Source organism: Mesoplodon densirostris, chromosome X (assembly GCF_025265405.1).
Source record: "Mesoplodon densirostris isolate mMesDen1 chromosome X, mMesDen1 primary haplotype, whole genome shotgun sequence".
Lineage (NCBI taxonomy): Eukaryota > Metazoa > Chordata > Mammalia > Artiodactyla > Ziphiidae > Mesoplodon > Mesoplodon densirostris.
Window position 1 is genome coordinate 108,847,184 of NC_082681.1, and position 20,957 is coordinate 108,868,140.

Genomic DNA, 20,957 nt, shown 5'->3' on the forward strand with positions numbered 1-20,957 from the left:
ATATCAAAGTATTACTGAGTTTATAGAAGAATTCTCTCATTATGAATTGCCTTAATAGTTAGATTAAGTATTAGCAGTAAAACCATTATCTGTGATTCTGATCACTTTTAAACTTTAAACTTTATCTTCATATTAAAAAAAACTGGACACTTTTCATTTAGGCCATGAGGTTATTTAATACCTCATTCCAACCTACGTTTCTAGTTATATTTCTGCGAATGTGCATTAATTCTCTATGAATTATTTCACTTCTCCGAAACTCTTCATGTGGTTCAGTGCCTTGTCCACACCTTGTTTTCCCTCATTCAAGAATGCTTTTGTTTTTAAAACTCTCATCTCCTTGCATATCCAGTGTACTCTTTAGGACAGTTAGGTACAAGTAACAAAAATGAATTAACTAAAGCCAAAACAAAAATGAGGGAAGGGAGCTGGTCATAAGGGCACAGGAATGTCTCATGGAAACCAAGGGCAAGAATAACGTTTTTACTCAGGAAGAGACTAGAACCTGTGTTTTGGTCACTTGTAACAGCAAATTATCATGTTCTCTTAATGGTTTTGTGGATTGAGAAGGCTCAGCTGGATGGTTTCTCTTGGGGTCTCTCATGTGATTGCGGGCACTTGTTTGCTGGTACTACAGTGACTTATAAACTCAAATAGGCTGGATGCCCAAGATGGTTCCCTCATGTCTAGCAGTTGATGCTCACTGTGAGCTGAAAGCTCACTTGGGACTATTCACTGAAACACTTCTCCACAGCTTCTCTATGTGGCTTAGGCTTTTCGTAGCATGTCAGATGAGTTCCAAGAGGGGGCATCCTAAGAGCGAGTGTTCCAAAAAGGCAGAAGTGGTGGCCACTAGGCCAGTTAAGGGCTTTTCCCATAAATGGCAGAGCATTACTTTTGCTCTGTTTTACTGGTCAAGGTAATCATAAGGCTGACCTAGATTTAAAGAGGTGAAGAAATAAACTCTGCCTCTTAGTGGGGGAATGATAAGAGGAGTATGTGGTACGGACACTGTTGTTGCAGCCATCTTTGGCAGATGCTATCTACTTCAGCCTATGATTGAAAGCCATCAGTGTTTTTGTTCCTACTATCTCTTTCTTACTTCTCTCTCTGGTTATGGACCTTTGCTCTTCCTAAACTGACAGTGCAAACTAGGGACTTCATAAGCACAGTCTCATACGTGACACAGTTCCAAGCACCCACAGAGCTTGACCAGACTTTCTCCTGTCAGTTCCGAGAGAGTCTGATGGACCTAACTGGGCACAAGCATTCTTCATGTTCTAATTTTCCATGACTTGGAGGTGGCCAGAGTTATGTGACAGAGACATGGCTGTTATTGGCCCACCATTTTGAGGGGGTGAGACTTTTCCACCTGAGAAGTTAAGACCATAAACCTCCTAAAGCATCTGATGCCGTCAGCAATGCTTACTAATTATTCATAGTCTACTTTAACATCACGTCTCCTATGACATCTATTAACTCTCCTGTAAGTATTACTCTACTGTGTATACTCCCATTAAATTTTATCAGACTCCTTAGTATTTCTAGGTGTATGAACAATGCTATGCACTAACATGGATCCCTAACCCCCAAATTCTATGGTTCCTGGAGAATAGGTACATACCACTATTTCTTATGCAATGTTGTAGTTCAACCATTGAAGATACTATATATAGTAAAAATATATATGGATTTGCTTGAGTCTTTGCTCTTCTTTATTTTAAACCAGAATTCTAATCACTTTAATAATTTGTAATTACTTTGCCTTTATAATTATTAGGATCAGTATGCTAAGGAATAATATTAAGGTGTATCTGTACATTTATAATCTTGTATTCTGAAAAACTCCTTCACCACTTAACCCATTTTCTTGGAATAATTCTCATTACTCATTTCAGGGCTGTAGTTCTCTGTGGTAACTGCTAAGCAAACTGATGTTATTTTCTAGTAATGTGTGCCAGAATTGACTCCAATTGGTGTAAATTAGGTTATATTAATATTCATTATACAAATTGTTTTGCATGGAAATTTTATGGGCCCTGTGGTATAAGTTAATTATTTTCTTCTTCTCTTATTTACGATAATCTGACAATGACTGAATTTTAAATTAGAATAATTTGACCAGTAGCTAATTTTTGCTGGATCTGGTAGAAAGAAATGAATGAATTTATTGTTTTTGTCTCTGCACACTACCGATTTGACCCACTCCTATAACTGGCTCAGAAGTGTGTAAGTCAAATACAGACATACTTTTAAATACAACTTGATCAAAAATGTCCTTACTCATTTTAGAAAATATATAAATATTTTATATTAATTTAAAGTTTAAAAAACAGTCTCTGTAGGAAGCTATTAAGTATGTATCATACAAAAAGCAAGGCCAGTCGAGACATTTAGCTTCCCTTTCCTAGATACATAGCTTCCCTGAAATTTAACTGAAATATGGCATAGAATTTCTGAGTAAAGATCACTTTTAAGGAATATTGTCCACATTCAACTTTCTCATTATGCCTTATCGCTGCCGTAGTTGGCTTTTTTTTTAATAAAGGCTAACATCTTTGGTCAGCTTTGAGTGTAAATACAAAGATAAAAGAATATAAATTTCACATATTAGATATAAATAGATACTTCCTACTGAAAATTATATCTGAAACAGCTATTCATTATCACTGATTCAAAAGGATAATTTATTTTTATTAATAAGCCCAATAGGAGATAAATAAGTTATTTCATTTTTGATAACTTTTGATAAGTAAAAAAATCAATTTATTGTCATTTTGAAAGAGGCTACATTGTAATAATGTTTTGAGAGAGTTTCAAATTCCATTTTCTTGGAAGGTGAGTTGTTCTTTGCAGTAACTTGCAGAGCATGCTGACTTATAATGCTATCCTCCCGACAGAAAATCCAGTCTGATTTGACAAGTCATGAGATCAGTTTAGAAGAAATGAAGAAACATTACCAGGGAAAGGAAGCTGCCCAAAGGGTACTATCCCAAATTGAAGTGACGCAGGTATGTATTAGTCCATTAACTAAGGAGCTTGTTTTAGTTGGATATTAAAATATAGTCTATATTAGATAACTTGCTTATTAGCAAATTGGAATTAAGGGCATTAGTTGAAAACTACAAATAATATATAAATGATACAGACTATTTTGAATTGTACATTTTAAGGATAAAATAGGTTAATAAATTGTCATTTATTTAGTATCACATTAAGAACAATTACTAAATTCTTCTCCCAAATGCATGTATTCTTTGTGCTGGGGAAATGAAAAAAGGGTTTCTTCAGTTTGTTTTTATTTTTATTCTTGTATATCTTCCAGAATTAAGGAAAATATATTAACAAGAATATGACTGGTTATTATTTGGAAGGCAAAATTAAATTGGTGCTTTTTCTTTACAGAAAAAATTGCAAGATGTTTCCATGAAGTTTCGATTATTCCAGAAGCCAGCCAATTTTGAGCAGCGTCTACAGGAAAGTAAGATGATTTTAGATGAAGTGAAGATGCACTTGCCTGCATTGGAAACAAAGAGTGTTGAACAGGAAGTAGTACAGTCACAGTTAAATCACTGTGTGGTATGTATTTCAGATGGCAAATATGCAGCTACCCCTTGACTTTCCTTATTGGAATAAGGAACAATATTTGCTATAAGAACAAAAACAATATTTGATATAAGAACAATATTTGGTATAAGAAAAAAGGTGTATTGAGAGACAAGAACTGTTACTGAAGTAGTAGCCACTTAATACCTCTTCTGAAAATGTCTTCTTTGAGTCTATAATTTTTCAAGGACTGTGCAGAATATAAAGGAAATTGCCTTTGTTTAATTCTTATGGAACTTTGAAAATATTTTTAAATGGAAATCCTGGAAAGAAATATGTTAGTCTGGAAACAGCAACAACAGCAGTATCTGCAGTAATAAAAACAATTCTAGAAATGAGTGCCAAGGAAGCTAAGTGATCCACACAAGTCACCTTTAATTCTCAAGGCCACAGATTAAATGAGAGAAGTTAAAGACAAGCAAGTGAAAGGCAAAAGCAAAATTCCAATCCAGGCACGCTTGCTCCAAACCCTAGTATCTTTCCATTAAATATCAGGGCTGGATATGCAGTGAAATTCTGCCAGACCACAAAGACAGAATAAAGAGGCACCGACTATTAGCCTGTAGTGTAAATCTTCACTACAGGGATTTCGAGCAGTGTTCTTTGTTCCACTTATTGAAAATTCACCAAGTCAGATGACTCTTCTGATAACGTAAAGCTGAATTATGAGGGCATCTACTAGAGTAATATAAGTATTATTATAAATGTGTGTGTACTATGGAGTATCAAGGTAGAAATTCACATAAAATAAAAACACTGAGTGCTATTAACATTAATGGGAAAAAAGTTTATTTAGTACTTTGTGTTTAAGTATTGTTCCTGCTTCTACTCCATGACATAAATGAGAAAGAAACCCTTGGGTACATTTCAGTCATATCATTATGAATGGGAAAATATCATTCTTTTAAACAAAAATTTTCTTTGTGAAAAATTATGGAGTAATTTTTATTCAGTAACATAGCTTAATAACACAGGCTGCATTTCAATGGCATCATTATTATAAATATTCTCACCCCCAAAAGAAATTTTGAATATCATTTTATATATTAGCTGGTATTAGATAAGTAACATTAGGAATACATGGGAGCATATTTCCTCTTACATTTAAAAAAAATTGAAAGCAAAATGACTCACATACATTATCATCATGGCTAAGTATATTCACAAAGGGAGAGCGGTTCATTCTTTTCTAGGAACAGGTCTCTAATGTTACCTCATAAAACTTGTCTGCTAGTAAATATGAACTGACAAAAAAAAAACACCCTACCTGCACCCAGGTGGTTACTATGCCCTGATTCAGTACAGAGGAAACAGATCAAAGTATTTACTCAATCTAGTTCTTGTTCTGGTTTAAATGTCAGTACCAATTCAAGTCGTTCTTCCATAAGGATATATTTTCTTTACAACTTTTGTAATTTTTCATTACTTAAGATGCTCTCTTACATATACTATAATCATGGCATTTGCTTTCAGGTAATTTTTGTTCTGTTAAAAAAAGTCTTACAGGGACTTCCCTGGCGGTCCAGTGGTTAAGACTCCGTGCTTCCAATGCAGGGGGCACGGGTTCTATCCCTGGTTGGGGAACTAAGATCCCATATGCTACATGGCGCGGCCTTAAAAAAAAAGTCTTACAAACATGAACACAAACAAATATAAAAGCTATTTTCCTTTCTTAATGATAAATATTTTATCTGTCTATTGAATGATATGATGTAAATGGCTATTTAGTACTTTGAGTGAGCTTTCCTCATAAAGGTAAATAATTGACATTTAAAAAAATTTAAATAGTAAGTCATTTGGAAGTATCTCTGATTCCAAAATTCAAGAATTCAGTCCCAGTGTGCTAATTAATGATTTAAATGTTTCTGAATACCCAGATATGTTTATAAGTCCTAAGATAGAAGTAAATGAATTAAAAAATCATATGGGAAGTTCAGAAAGAGCTCACAATTATTAATAAGGAATAATAACATCAGGCAATCATCAAAGAAGGGATTAAGGTGGAAATATTTATGTATGTAGCCTTAATGAATAGGATAATTGCTTAGCATTTACAAAATGCTTTGTTTTAAACACTGATTTTCAACTGAAAAGAAAAAAACAAACCTAATTTCTTTCCTGACTCCCAAATAACAGCAATTACCTACTAGCAGCTTTATTTCTTAGTACCAATAAAATAAATATTTGTTGTTCAGACTCACCAATGAAAAAATTAATGCAGCAATGTATAAGTAAACTATTACATATGCATGTATACATATAGACATATACATATGTACATGTATGCATGCATACATATATACATACATTAAAATGCACATATCTTTCCAAGTAAAATAACTACAAGGAAAAGCTATGACATTTGTTTCATGAGGATTTGTTATGACAGTATACTACTGTGAACCAATATATGTGTTTTTTATAGTTGTGATGTACATGTGAGTTTTACATAATATTTTCTATCAGTCTATAGTTAATTAATCAGCCCCATTAAGAAAATAAATTTGTATAATTAATTAACATTTAAAATTACCCTCCCTCCTTATATATGATTTAATATATATTGAAATTATGGTCTGGAAATTTAGATGTTTTATCCCGACTGTAATGTAGCACCATGAGAACAACACTGAACATGTCTGCCTTGGCCACCACTGATTCTCTAGTGACTCAAATACTGTCTGGTATAAGCAGGCACTCAACAAATACCTGGGGAATGAGTAAATGAATTTTTCCAAACTCACAGCTAGAATTATATAATTGTAACATTTAAAAAGTTGGGTTGGCCAAAAAGTTTGTTTGGTTTTTACTGTAAGATGGCTCCACTAGCACTTAGTTGTGTTTAACTTCATTCAAAACAATTTTGTTAGCTTGTATTGTGACACCTGTCATATCAGCATGCATCTAAAAAAAACACATCAAAATTGGTGAATTTTTGTGTAGCCATTTTAATATTGAAGATGGGAGGAAAAAAGCAACGTTTTCAGCATCTTATGCTTTATTATTTCAAGAAAGGTAAAAACGCAAAAAAAAATTTATTCAGTGTATGGAGAAGGTGCTGTGGCTGATCAAACACGTCAAAAGTGGTTTGCCGGGCTCCCTGACTTCAGACTATACTACAAAGCTACAGTAATCAAGACAGTATGGTACTGGCACAAAAACAGAAATATAGATCAATAGAACAGGATAGAAAGCCCAGAGATAAACCCACGCACATATGGTCACCTTATCTTTGATAAAGGAGGCAAGAATATACAGTGGAGAAAAAACAGCCTCTTCAATAAATGATGCTGGGAAAACTGGACAGCTACATATAAAAGAATGAAATTAGAACACTCCCCAACACCATACACAAAAATAAACTCAAAATGGATTAAAGACCTAAATGTAAGGCCAGAAACTATCAAACTCTTAGAGGAAAAGATAGTTAGAACACTCTATGATATAAATCACAGCAAGATCCTTTTTGACCCACCTCCTAGAGAAATGGAAATAAAAACAAAAATAAACAAATGGGACCTAATGAAACTTCAAAGCTTTTGCACAGCAAAGGAAAACCATAAACAAGACGAAAACACAACCCTCAGAATGGGAGAAAATATTTGCAAATGAATCAACGGACAAAGGATTAATCTCCAAAATATACAAGCAGCTCATGCAGCTCAATATCAAAAAAGCAAACAACCCAATCCAAAAATAGGCAGAAGACCTAAATAGACATTTCTCCAAAGAAGATATACAGATTGCAAACAAACACATGAAAGAATGCTCAGCATCATTAATCATTAGAGAAATGCAAATCAAAACTACAATGAGATATCATCTCACACCAGTCAGAATGGCCATCATCAAAAAATCTCCAAACAATAAATGCTGGAGTGGGTGTGGAGAAAAGGGAACACTCTTGCACTGTTGGTGGGAATGTAAATTGATACAGCCACTATGGAGAACAGTGTGGAGGTTCCTTAAAAATAGAACTACCATACGACCCAGCAATCCCACTACTGGGCATATACCCTGAGAAAACCGTAATTCAAAAAGAGTCATGTACCAAAATGTTCATTGCAGCTCTATTTACAATAGCCAGGACATGGAAGCAACCTAAGTGTCCATCAACAGATGAATGGATAAAGAAGATGTGGCACATATATACAATGGAATATTACTCGCCATAAGAAGAAACGAAATTGAGTTATTTGTAGTGAGGTGGATAGACCTAGAGTCTGTCCTACAGAGTGAAGTAAGTCATAAAGAGAAAAACAAATATCATATGCTAGCACATATATATGGAATCTAAAAAAAAAAAAAGTTGGTCCTGAAGGACCTAGGGGCAAGACAGGAATAAAGACGCAGACCTACTAGAGAATGGACTGGATGATATGGGGAGGGGAAAGGGTACGCTGGGACAAAGAGAGTGGCATGGACATACATACTACCAAACGTGAAATAGATAGCTAGTGGGAAGCAACCGCATAGCACAGGGAGATCAGCTCGGTGCTTTGTGACCACCTAGAGGGGTGGGATCGGGAGGTTGGGAGGGAGGGAGATGCAAGAGGGAAGAGATATGGGGATATATGTATATGTATAACTGATTCACTTTGTTATAAAGCAGAAACTAACACACCATTGTAAAGCAATTATACTCCAATAAAGATGTTTAAAAAAAAAAAGTGGTTTGCGAAGTTTCGTGCTGGAGATTTCTCACTGGATGACGCTCCAGGGTTGGGTAGACCAGTTGATGTTGATAGCGATTGAGACATTTTTTGGGAACTATCAATGTTATACCACGCAGGAGATAGCCAACATACTCAAAATATCCAAATCAAGCGTTGAACATCATTTGCACCAGCTTGGTTATGTGAATTGCTTTGGTGTTTGGGTTCCACATAAGTTAAGTGAAAAAATACTTCTTGACCGCATTTCCACATGCAATTCTCTACTTAAATGTAATGAAAACGTTCTGTTTTGAAAACAAATTGTGACGGGTGATGGAAAGTGGATACTGTACAACAGTGTGGAACGGAAGAGATCGTGGGCCAAGCAAAATGAACCACCACCAACCACGCCAAAGGCTGGTCTTCATCCAAAGAAGGTGATGTTCTGCATATGATGGGATTGGAAGGGAGTCCTGTATTACGAGCTTTTACTGGAAAACCAAACGATTAATTCCATCAAGTACTGCTCCCAATTAAACCAACTGAAAGCAGCACTTGACAAAAAGAGTCCAGAATTAGTCAATAGAAAATGCATAATCTTCCATCAGGATAACGCAAGACCACACGTTTCTTTGATGACCAGGCAAAAACTGTTACAGCTTGGCTAGGAAGTTCTGATTCATCTGCTGTATTCACCAGACATTGCACCTTCAGATTTCCATTTATTTCAGTCTTTACAAAATTCTCTTAATAGAAAACATTTCAATTCCCTGGAAGACCATAAAAGCCACCTGGAACAGTTCTTTGCTCAAAAAGATAAAGACATTTTGCGAAGGTGGAATTATTAAGCTGCCTGAAATGGCAGAAGGTAGTGGAACAAAACAATGAATGTGTTGTTCAATAAAGTTCTTGGTGAAAGTGAAAAATGTGTCTTTCATTTTTACTTTAAAAACTGAAGGAACCTTTTGACCAACCCTATAGAAATCATATAACTTTTAGAAATGATCTTTATAAACTTGGAATGAAGAATTAAATATATGTGTTATGTACCCTTACTTTGGTAAGTGTAACTACACAATATGCATGTCTTTATGTGTACATATAATTAAAAATAGAAGCATTAAATCAACAGAAAATGCAAAAGCTGGATATTGACCACAGCTGCAAAATGCTACTCCATTAAAACTGTAACCATAGAATATCATTTCAGATGATCTCTACCCGTTTCTTTTTATTTGTAATAGTATGAACTAGACACTATTGCTTATTATTCTGTTTTTTTTTATGTTTTAACTTAGAACTTGTATAAAAGTCTGAGTGAAGTGAAGTCTGAAGTGGAAATGGTGATTAAAACTGGACGTCAGATTGTACAGAAGAAGCAGACGGAAAACCCTAAAGAGCTTGATGAAAGAGTAACGGCTTTGAAATTGCATTATAATGAGCTGGGAGCAAAGGTGTGTGCATGCTGAAACCATAAGCACTGGCTACTTCCCACTTTCCTTATATATTGTAAAGTAAGAGTCAGTAATTATGCACAATTAATGTCTTAGGAAGGCTAAATCATTTACTCCCTACAGATAGATAGATACATGGATACATAGATACGTACATATATACATACATAGAGAGAGAGAGAGATAAATTCCAATTTGCAGTTCTTAAGAAACAGTAATTAATCAGCGAGGGTCTTCTTTTCAGTCTACATTAAAAAATATGTACAGCTCAGAGAGATTTTTATTGGTCCATCAGATAATTCTAAAAGGGTTTCTTTGTTCTAAACTTGCCCCTTCTTTTCATTGTCTATATTTACTTGTGATGACTCAAAGGCTGGTAATTTTATAAACTAATATACCTACTTATATTTAGGACTTATATTTAGGTACAGTGGAGTTGATACATTCTACATAGAAAGAGCTTTACTGAGACCAGTGGGGAGAAAAGAGTCTGTTTTTACGGCTCAGGTTCCCAACTTTATTGAATATAACAATCATCAATGAGAAAATTGTCACTTCATCTTAGACACAAATGTAAATGTTGCCCATATTTGAGAAGTAGCCATGCAGAGTCAGAATTCTAATATTGCACCCTGAAAGTATATTGAAGGTTATGTCTTGAAGCTACAAATTGCAAATTACTTATCACTGAAAGTGAGTTTTAGATTCAAATGAAAATCTGAAAATCACCATTCATATTAGTTGATAGTCTTTATTTTTATATTTTAAAAACCTTCTAACAGTGGTTGAGAGTTCACCTGCCGATTCAGGGGACACAGGTTCGTGCCCCGGTCTGGGAAGATCCCACGTGCAGCTGAGCGGCTAGGCCCGTGAGCCATGGCCGCTGAGCCTGCGCATCCGGAGCCTGTGCTCTGCAATGGGAGAGGCCACAATGGTGAGAGGCCCGCGTACCGCAAAAAAAAAAAAAAATTTGAAAGAGAATTTGCTGTTTCAAATATAAATTATTGTCTGGGCCTTTTCTTTGCCTTGAAGAATTTGCACAAAATCTTTGCCTTTGCAAGAGTAAATTTAACATAAAGTAATGTAGAATAAATCACTTTGAATTTAAAACAATAAAAATGACATTAGAAGACTATTAGTGTCCTGAGTTGATTATTATTAAGGAGTGAATGATTCTTACAATGATGTGAAGACCTATTTATCCCTGAAAATGTAGATTTGGAAGTGTATGTTTATTTAACCATTTGGCACTGAGTAATATCATTAAAGCAAAATGAACGATTACTAAGAAATCATACTTAGCTTTAAAAGCATGACAGAACACAGCAAAAATGTGGGGCAGGCATTTATTTTTGAAATAAAGATTTAGAAACATTAGTGATAAAGGGACTATGTACAAATATCATATTATAAAATGGCAGAAGTCATGTATTCCTTTTCTGAGAAAAAAATGTTCGTATTTAAATCTTCCAAGCACCTTCAACAGTAGTGGTTTTGTTTTATGGAAACAGAGGATATGTTAATGTATTATTCTTTTTTTATAAATATACAAACCCTTCTATTTTAATGGTCTTCAGAATTTAAATCATTTTACTTGTCTCAGTTCAATATATTGTTACTTTTTTGTATTAGTCAGCTTAGGCTGCCATAACAAAATACCATAGACTTTTTTTTTTTTTTTTTGCAGTACGTGGGCCTCTCACTGTTGTGGCCTCTCCCATTGCGGAGCACAGGCTCCGGACGCGCAGGCTCAGCGGCCATGGCTCACGGGCCCAGCCGCTCCGTGGCCTGTGGGATCTTCCCAGACCGGGGCACGAACCCGTGTCCCCTGCATCGGCAGGCAGACTCTCAACCACTGCGCCACCAGGGAAGCCCCTACCATAGACTTTTTTACCATCCTTTTTTTTCAACCAACCAACTCACACAAGATGTAGGCACATCAGGAAAAGTGGTGGAGAAACACAAATTTGTTCATTCTCTGTGTGAGAACATGGAACAATTTGACTTTGAGGGTCTTAGTTTTAAACACTGAGAACTGGAACACAGGATCAAGTCATGATTTCTCTATTATTGAGAGTGAAAATTTTGTTATGGTATCAAATTTTGTTGCCCGCTTTGGGTAATAAATGTATATTTAAGGAGGAAGCGACCTATTCTTTGTGTTGTTTTTGTGCAAAAGTGAGACACTTTAAAGGTGCAATGACAATAAAATTGGCTATTCTAAATATTTTATAAATATTTTTGCCTTTGGAGAGAAATAGTATTCTTTCCCCATTTTGATTCCTTACCAGCAAGGGAAAGCCTCATTTGTAAATGTTCTTGCCCATCTCTTTGACAGATGACTGAAGGGTTTCTAAAAGAAACGTGTCATATCTTCAGTTTGATTTATATCATTCTATTTATTTTAAAAATTTGTCCATAATTTATTTTTTATTTATATTAGAGAAAATAATAATACCTTTTCTTTCTACCTGATGCAGGACACTATCTTTTGGAGAAACGATCTCATCTTCCCTAGACTGTTCTTATTCACTATTAATATTCAGAATTTTTCTAAAATATTTTTAAAAAGTAAGAAAAAGATTATTTTAAAATGACAAAAATATGAAATTTCCAGTTAAGTAGCTAAAATTAAACTTGAATTTAAAAAGTAAACCAAACTACATTTTATTATCATTCTTTCCAGGTAACAGAAAGAAAGCAACAGTTGGAGAAATGCTTGAAATTGTCCCGTAAGATGCGAAAGGAAATGAATGCCTTGACAGAGTGGCTGGCAGCTACAGATATGGAATTGACAAAGAGATCATCAGTTGAAGGAATGCCTAGTAATTTGGATTCTGAAGTTGCCTGGGGAAAGGTAAAACCTATATCACTGAAGGTTATTTTTAGCATACATGAAAACATACAGCAATATGATTTTTCAAGGAACTATTAGTGTGCAACAATAATAGATTCATAAATATTATTGTGCTTCATTCTCCCGTTCCTCAAAAATTCATCAGTAGTTTAACTGTATATTTCAAGATTACAATAGAGCCAGTGGGAAGCTTTAGCAAGTGTCTCTCCAAAGCTTGTTTAGAATTAGATAGGTTATGAATAAAAATACATTCATAAAAATATATACATCCATTAAAATATATACATCAATCCTTAAAAATATATACATCATTAGTCAGAAAGTCAGTCCAAAGATGAGATTCTATGTTCCCTAGCTTGCCTAAGAGAGACTATTCAGGTGGACCCCACAGCCATGAGGAAGGCAAAGATGCGGAGACTGCAGACAGTTGGGCAGGACAGACTCGCAAGATCAGCAGATTGTTGATGTCTCAACAATAGAAAAAATCTCATGGGGTCTGTATGACCACTATCGTTTCCATCACCAAATGACACGGGATTTCCTTTAATCCTCAGCTGGTAGATTCTTGCTGTTTCTCTAAAATCCAATCAGACATCATTGTTCTCTACAGTTCAAGGTCAAGGCACTAATAGCTTAATATTTTTTTTCAGTTGATATATTACTGCATTACTTAAAAGTGTGTTAATATAAAGTAAATAGTTGATATTAATAATGCTTTTTCACCTTAAACTTTGCCAAGCCTTTGGGCACTTAGAAAAAAATAAATCATAGCACGCTCTGCCCCCTCATTTTTTAAAATTAACAAACGTGCCTGCGTTAACTAGATGTTTAAGAGATCTGTGCTTTATTTTGAATTCAAGAAGCCTATCTAGATTATCCAAATTTGGGAAATTTTAATTGCATTATGTAAAAACTTAGTCATACAGTGAGATCAAAACTGAAAACTGATTTTCTTTATGTAGATTCAGATGACAAGTAGATGTAAAAATTTGTTACATACAATTTTTGTCAAATAAACTGTAGGGAATAAATGTCTTTTTCTTCCCTTTCAGAATAGATTTGTTGTTAGAGATAAGATACTTACTTGCAGTTATTAGTTCAGGATCGTATATATTGTGAGATTATTAGAGTAGTGATTGTACTGAGGGTACAGATTAGAAGTGACATTGGCCTTTTATTTCCCCTTATCACCCAAACAAACATCATATTTCTATGTGATAATTGAGTTGGGATCAATGACAATCATGTATTTAGGTGCAGGCTGGGCTGCTATAAGAAATAAGCCAAAATTCCATTTGCCAGATCTTAATCACATGATCATATCTAGCCTTCAGGGAGGGTGGCGAAAGATGGTCTCTATCTGGCTGGGTAGCCAGTGTGTCCTGCTGAAATGATGAGTAGGTCTTATACTAATATGAAGAAAGAGAGAATGCATTCTCGGGGACAGAAAGCAGTTTTGGCCAGAGCAGTATCAACTTTTCCTTTTCCATCCTAAGATAAAGACAGAGAAAGTCCTGAATGATCTATCTCTCTATATATATATGACCTACTGATGGCAGTTTCAACCATAAGTACTCATAAATAAAAAAGCCCAGAAAATATTTATGATCTATTAAAGTATAAAATATGGTAAAACATCCATGGGACATGTAGAGGATTCATGAAAATGATCCAGGCTTCATTCTGTCATCCTTCCCTTAATGCTAGGGACAATATATTTGGTTGTTCATATCCAGTTTAATGGATATGTTAGTTTACTAGGGCGGCCTAACAAAATACCACAGACTGAGAGGCTTAATTAAACAACAGAAGTTTATTTTCTCACATTTCTGGAGGCTGGAAGTCTGAGGTCAAGGCTTTGGCAGGGTTGTTTTTTTCTGAGGACTCTCTCCATGTCTTGTAAATAGCTGTCTTCAGATGGTCTTCCCTCTGTACATGCATGTCTCCCAATTTCTCTTATAAGGAAACCAGTCATATTGGATTAGGGTCTACCCTAATGACCTTTTTTTTTTAACTTAATTACCTCTTTAAATGTCCTATCTGCAAATAGGGTCACATTCTGAGGTACTGGGGTTAGGTACTGGGGTTAGGACTTCATCATGAATATTTAGGGGACACAATTCATCCCATATTACTAGAGTAGCTTTCTAAATATAATGAGGAATGCTAACATAATGGTGCACAAACGAGTAGAGCTATACATGAAGGGAATTTGAACAATTCTGACTATAATTTATAACTGGCTGAGGTGAAACTACAGAAGTATGCCACATATGAACTCAAAATTCCGGAGTCTCCATAAGGTCATTGAATATGTCACCTAAGGAGATATGTTTGCTTTAGCCTCACCATAAAATCATTAAAATATCATAAGATAAAGAACTTGGCAAGGTTTCTAGATAATCCTTGTCATATTAGAAAGCTTGAGTGTTCTGGAGATGGCTCAGCTTATTGAGTCTATCTGAAGCATTTTCCATAAAACTCTGGAGCAATACTAATTTGAGATCCAACAGGAAAAAAAGGATAGAAACCTGGCGTTTTTCTTTGTCTATATGATAATTTATCACTCTTTCTTGACCTTTTGAAACACTAAGCTGCTAATGATATACTTTTAGACCCCTTAGTGGTCAAATGAAAAGGATACACATTTACATCTTAATTACATAATTTTTTAATAAACTCATTTGGAAGGTGCTGAAGCTTTTTCAAAAATTACAGTCATATAGTAAAAACATGTGGCTTACAGATATAAAGCAGTCACATTTATGATAATGATTCTACTTTCTTAAAAATGAAAAAAAAGTTAAACTTTCATACATGAAACCCCGTGACTCCTTAATACATTCTCATTTCAGATGCTTTCTTGGTAGATGGAGAACTTGACTCAGACTATTAGTCTCACCTGCCATTTCAAAAGATAAATGTCAGACTTCTTTTCAAAACAAATTAATTAATTTATTTTTGGTTTCTTCTTATTGAAGTATAATTGGCATATAACATTGTATTAGTTTAAGGTGTACAGCATAAAGTTTCGACATTTGCATACACTGTGAAATGATCACCACAGCAAGTCTCATTATCATCTGTCACTATGCAAAGTTACAAATCTTTTTCTTCTTGTGATGAGAACTTTTAAGATTTACTTTTTTGGCAACTTGAAAATTTGTAATATAGTTTTGTCAGCTATAGTCACTGTCCTGTATCAGTTGTAATTTCTCCTCTTTCATTTCTGGTCTTATTTATTTGAACCCTCTCTCTTTTTTTCATAGTGAGTCTACCTAAAGGATTGTCCATTTTGCTTATCTTTCCAAAGGACTTGTTCTTAGTTTCATTGATATTTTATGTTGTCTTTTTGGTCTCTATTTCATTTATTTCTGCTCTGACGATTATTATTTCCTTCTTTCTAATAACTTTGGGCTTTGTTTGTTCTTCTTTTTCTCTTTCCTTTAGGTGTAAAGTTAGACTGTTTATTTGAGATTTTCCTTATTTCTTGAGGTAGGCCTATGTTTCTATGAACTTTGAACTTCCCTCTTAAAACTGCTTTTGCTCCATCCCGTAGATTTGGTATATTTCCTTTTGCATTTGCCTCAAGGTATTTCTTTAAATTTCTTCTTTGATTTCCTCATTGACCCATTGGTTGTTCAGTAGTAGGTTGTTTAATCTCCACATATTTTTACTGATTCTTTCTTCTGCTTTTTCTAGTCTTCTGTTGAACTCCTTTAGTGTATTTTTAAGTTCAGTTATTATAATCTTCAGCTCTTTAGTTTCTGTTTGGTACTTATATTTTCTGTCTCTTTTGAAGTTCTCCCTGTATTCATCCATTCTTCTGAGTTCAGTGAGCATTTTTTGACCATTACTTTGAAATATTTATCAGGTAAATTCCTTATCTCCATTTCATTGAGATATTTTTTCCTGTGTTTTTTTTTACTTCTCCTTTCATTTGGAACCTATTCCCCTATCTCCTCATTTTGCTTGACTCTGTGTTTGTTTCTGTGTGTTAGGTGAAACAGCTAATTCTCCCACTCTTGCAGGAGTTGCAAGAAAAAAAATTAAAATAACAGGAATAAAACATTTTAGAATAATAATAACAGAAATAAGATAAAAAGTTTATAATGGGAATTGCAAAGTTAAACCATTAATACTAATTTGAAATTCCTAAAGCCCAGTAGCTGTTTCATTCTATTTTTTTTAATTTTTGGCTGCATTGGGTCTTCATTGCTATGTGCAGGCTTTCTCTAGTTGCGGCAAGCGAGGGCTACTCTTCATTGTGGTGTGCGGGCTTCTCATTGCGGTGGCTTCTCTTGTTGTGGAGCACGGGCTGTAGGTGCACAGGCTTCAGTAGTTGTGGCACGTGGGTTCAGTAGTTGTGGCTCATGGGCTCAGTAGTTGTGGCTCACGGGCTCAGTAGCTGTGGCTCATGGGCTCTAGAGCACAGGCTCATTAGTTGTGGTGCACGGGCTTCATTGCTCCGTGGCATGTGGGATCTTCCTGGACCAGGGCTCGAACCCGTGTCCCCTGCATTGGCAGGTAGATTCTTAACCACTGTGCCACCAGGGAAGTCCCTCATTCTATTTTTAAATTCAACAATCTGCCTCCATCAGAGTAGTGATAAAGAAGAAAAAATTAATATTAAGATTTTGATAGAGTGGATCACTTCTAGCTGCATGGTCTGGACAACAGAGATGCCATAAGAAAACCACAACTGTGATGTTTGTCACTCCATGAATGATCACATGTATTCCCTCTTTGTACTGTACAAATGTCTGATAATGGATTTTGCCAGGTTGAGGTCAGAAACACTGATGACTCTAGTGTAGAGACAGAGACAACAGAAGGGGAGGGTAAGGCAAACTAAGGGAGGTTACCAGCACCTGGGGAGTTGGAGTACCAGCACTGTACAAGATCCCTGAGCTGTCATGATAACCCCTGCTCTCTTAGACTACTACATGGGCATTAACAGTTTCACTTGCCAAAAGGACAGGGAAAGTATCTGTTTTGTTCATTGGTTTTTCCCATGTGCATAAAATAGTATCTGACATGTAGTACATGCTCAATAAAAATCTCTTTGCTATAATAAATTGTAATTTAAGAGATAAAAATTAAAAGAATACCAAAGTGTTTCTTGAGAGAAGAGAAAAATGCTGATTTGCTTTCTAAGTTTGGTAAGTTTTAGAACAAATGGAAACAATCATCTGACCAAATGCTCCCATTTTATAGATGAGAAAATAGAAGTCCTGGTATATAGCAAATCTGCAACTAGAATCCAAAACTATCTCTGATTTTAAGGTATCTAAAGTGACAAAAAGCTATTCATCATACACAATGAGAATAAAATACAGCATGGCTAAATTTGAAGTGCACAATATATAAGTCCACATAAAAATAATAAAATGAAAATTCTGTGTGCATTAATCACCTATTTTAGTCTGTAATCTATTGCCACTGGTGTGATATTAGATTTTAAATATTATTTGTTAATGTCTTAAAATCATGACCCAGTGGTTAGAACTCTGTGCTTTCACTGCGAAGGGAACGGGTTCAATTCCTAGTCAGGGAACTAAGGTCCTGCAAGCCACGCAGCATGGCCAAAAAAAAAAAAAAAAAAAAAGAATCACTTTGGTTAGTTGGATATAAGTAAATCAATTCTGAATATCCCATTACTGGTCCCAGTTGTTTAGCATATGAATTGAGCACAGAAATATAACCATTGGAAAATAAATATTTCTGTAATTAAATAGAAGTTTATATCTCTGATGATCATTATGTCTGGAAAATATAAGCTTCAGCAAAGTTTAATCTACATGACTTTCTGATTTAACCACTAACACATTTCTTTCATTCCTAATTTAATTTCAGTAGTCAAAATTCAAAGCCAGTTAAATAATTCAGCTACATTAAAGCCCTTTAATGTTCAGTGTTACCTAAAAATTAAAATGGTTAAATATCATTCCCTAGAAAAATAATTTTTGTCTTTTAATAGTTTAAAGGTTTAATAGTTTAATAGTTTAATCCATCAGCTTTTTGGATAATTCATATTTACCATTTTACATAAATTGACCATTAGTTTTTATTAACAGTAGTCTTGGGATACCAAGAGTTACGTGTTAGAATCACACACACACACACACACACACACACACACACATAAATGTTGAGTTTAACTCAGGGTATTAAATAATGCAAAATAATTGATGTCTAAATAGCCACTTATGTAACAAGTCATGATTTTCACATTTATTTCAGGGACAAATTTTTATAATAGTCAACATTAGGAACAACAATTATAACTTTCCTCAATTATCCTCCTGCTGTCACTTCAATGCTAAAATTTAATGACAGTTACCCACTAAGATCTCATGACATAATGTATCATTCTGTTTTGCCAGTGGTTCTCAGCATTGGCTGCACATTGAAATCACCTGGGGAACTTTAAAAGCCTACCAGTGCTGAGGGCCCACCCACAGAAATTCTGATTTAATTGGTCTGAGTGTGGCCAGTGTCTCTAATATTCAGCAAAGTTTGAGAACCACTAGCTAGTGCAGTACAAGCAGTCTTACGAGATCTATGTTCAGTTCAGCCAATGAAGTCCTGTAGTTTTTTTTTTTTTTTTTTTTTTTTTTAACAATTACCTTTCACGGTTTAAAGAGATCTGGCCTCTGGTCCTAGATTATCTGGATAATTGCATCAACTCATCACTCCCCTTAGCTATAAAAGCATGAGAACTATTACTTATTTCTACAGTCTGTTACACTATCATTCCCGTGAAAAATTACATATCTTTTTTAAAGAGAGCACAATAATTTATCTGTGAAGTGAAATAACACTAGCAGATCATTAACTTTGTACAATGAATGCATCAAGCAGCTGTTACTTAGAAAATAGAACATCTGTTAAATGCCACTGGAGTCACTATTCACTGTCATTATAGTTATAGCTATAATTTCTGTTCTGCATATTCTGCTTTCATGAAATTCTTTTTTTTTTTTTTTTTGCGGTACGCGGGCCTCTCACTGTTGTGGCCTCTCCCGTTGCGGAGCACAGGCTCTGGATGGCCAGGCTCAGCGGCCAGGGCTCACGGGCCCAGCTGCTCCGCGGCATGTGGGATCCTCCCGGACCAGGGCACGAACCCGTGTCCCCTGCATCGGCAGGCGGACTCTCAACCACTGCACCACCAGGGAAGCCCATGAAATTCTTTTTTAATAGGCAATGCATTATTAATAAAAAGTCAATGCACATTGGTATAAAATCCACTATTTAATGTTTTATATTCTTTTAAAATTTATCATTATATTATTCCATCACATTAGCCTAATAATAAAATATGTTCAAATCCTTGGACCATGGCAGAGTAATGTAGGACCTGAAAAAGCAATTAGTATCATGTTTTATCACATTTAAGACATATTAGATTGAATGATACACTGTTGATTTAATTACAGCTATTGTGGATCAAAAGAAACAACACCACTTTAAATGTGAACATATATTGTACGTTTTATCTCAATTTCAGAGACCTTAATATGTGACAAATGCACATCTTAGAATTGCAGTAATGTGGTAAATTTGTTCACTTTCTTCCCATGAATATGTTTTGTAGCTAAAGGTGAAAACTCTCTCCCATTTCTGATGACCAGAAATGGTATAATATTTATGCAGACTGACTGAAGGCAGAATTCACTTGGTGAGGGTAACCTTTTAAAATACCTTTTTTGGGTGTGTTAGTTAACTCTTCATCCATATAGTGGGAACTTGCACAAGAGATAAAGAAAGATCAAATAAACAGGAATTTTGTAGCATCCTAGTAAAGGATGGAAAATATATGGAAATGGTGTTATGGCACACATTTGACTAAAGGTGGGACTGAGGGAAGATAGAATCTATGGGACAGGGGACACCAAAGAGATAAAAAAAGGGGAGAGGGATGAATTGGGCAATTGGGATCGACATGTATACACTGATGTGTATAAAATTGATGACTAATAAGAACCTGCTGTATAAAAAAAAAATAAAATTCAAAAATCCAAAAATTCAAAAAAAAGAATTCATAAAAAAAGGGGAGAGGGTGGGAATAATAAGAAATCAGATTGAGAAGTTATCCTAAGAATATAAATCCATAAGAAATTCCAGGAGAATTTGTGGAAAGCATTGGACCTCTGAAAATGTGAAATGGGTGAAAGAGAGGGTCAAGCTCAAGTGAGTTTTGTTTCTCTGCCCCTGTTGGAAAATATCTGTGGATGTGTTCCTATGGGACCAGATAATTAATCCAACATTTTTTACTATTTTACCTTTAAATCAATTAAAGATGTTTCCATCACATAATTTTATGATCAACAGAGACTGACAGAACAGGTTTTTCCAGCCTACTACCTCATCAGTGAAGAGAGT

At 35.0% G+C, this 20,957-nt stretch overlaps 1 protein-coding gene across 1 annotated transcript in view; it reads left to right on the forward strand.

The window, feature by feature from the left end:
* The window catches only part of DMD (dystrophin), a 1,698,782-nt gene that overhangs the window by 419,972 nt on the left and 1,257,853 nt on the right, over positions 1 to 20,957 (forward strand). Inside the window, exons 26-29 of the mRNA XM_060087208.1 lie at positions 2,901 to 3,011; positions 3,406 to 3,579; positions 9,560 to 9,715; positions 12,402 to 12,572. Coding sequence (XP_059943191.1) covers positions 2,901 to 3,011; positions 3,406 to 3,579; positions 9,560 to 9,715; positions 12,402 to 12,572 — 612 coding nt within the window. The remainder of the gene's footprint in view (positions 1 to 2,900; positions 3,012 to 3,405; positions 3,580 to 9,559; positions 9,716 to 12,401; positions 12,573 to 20,957) is intronic.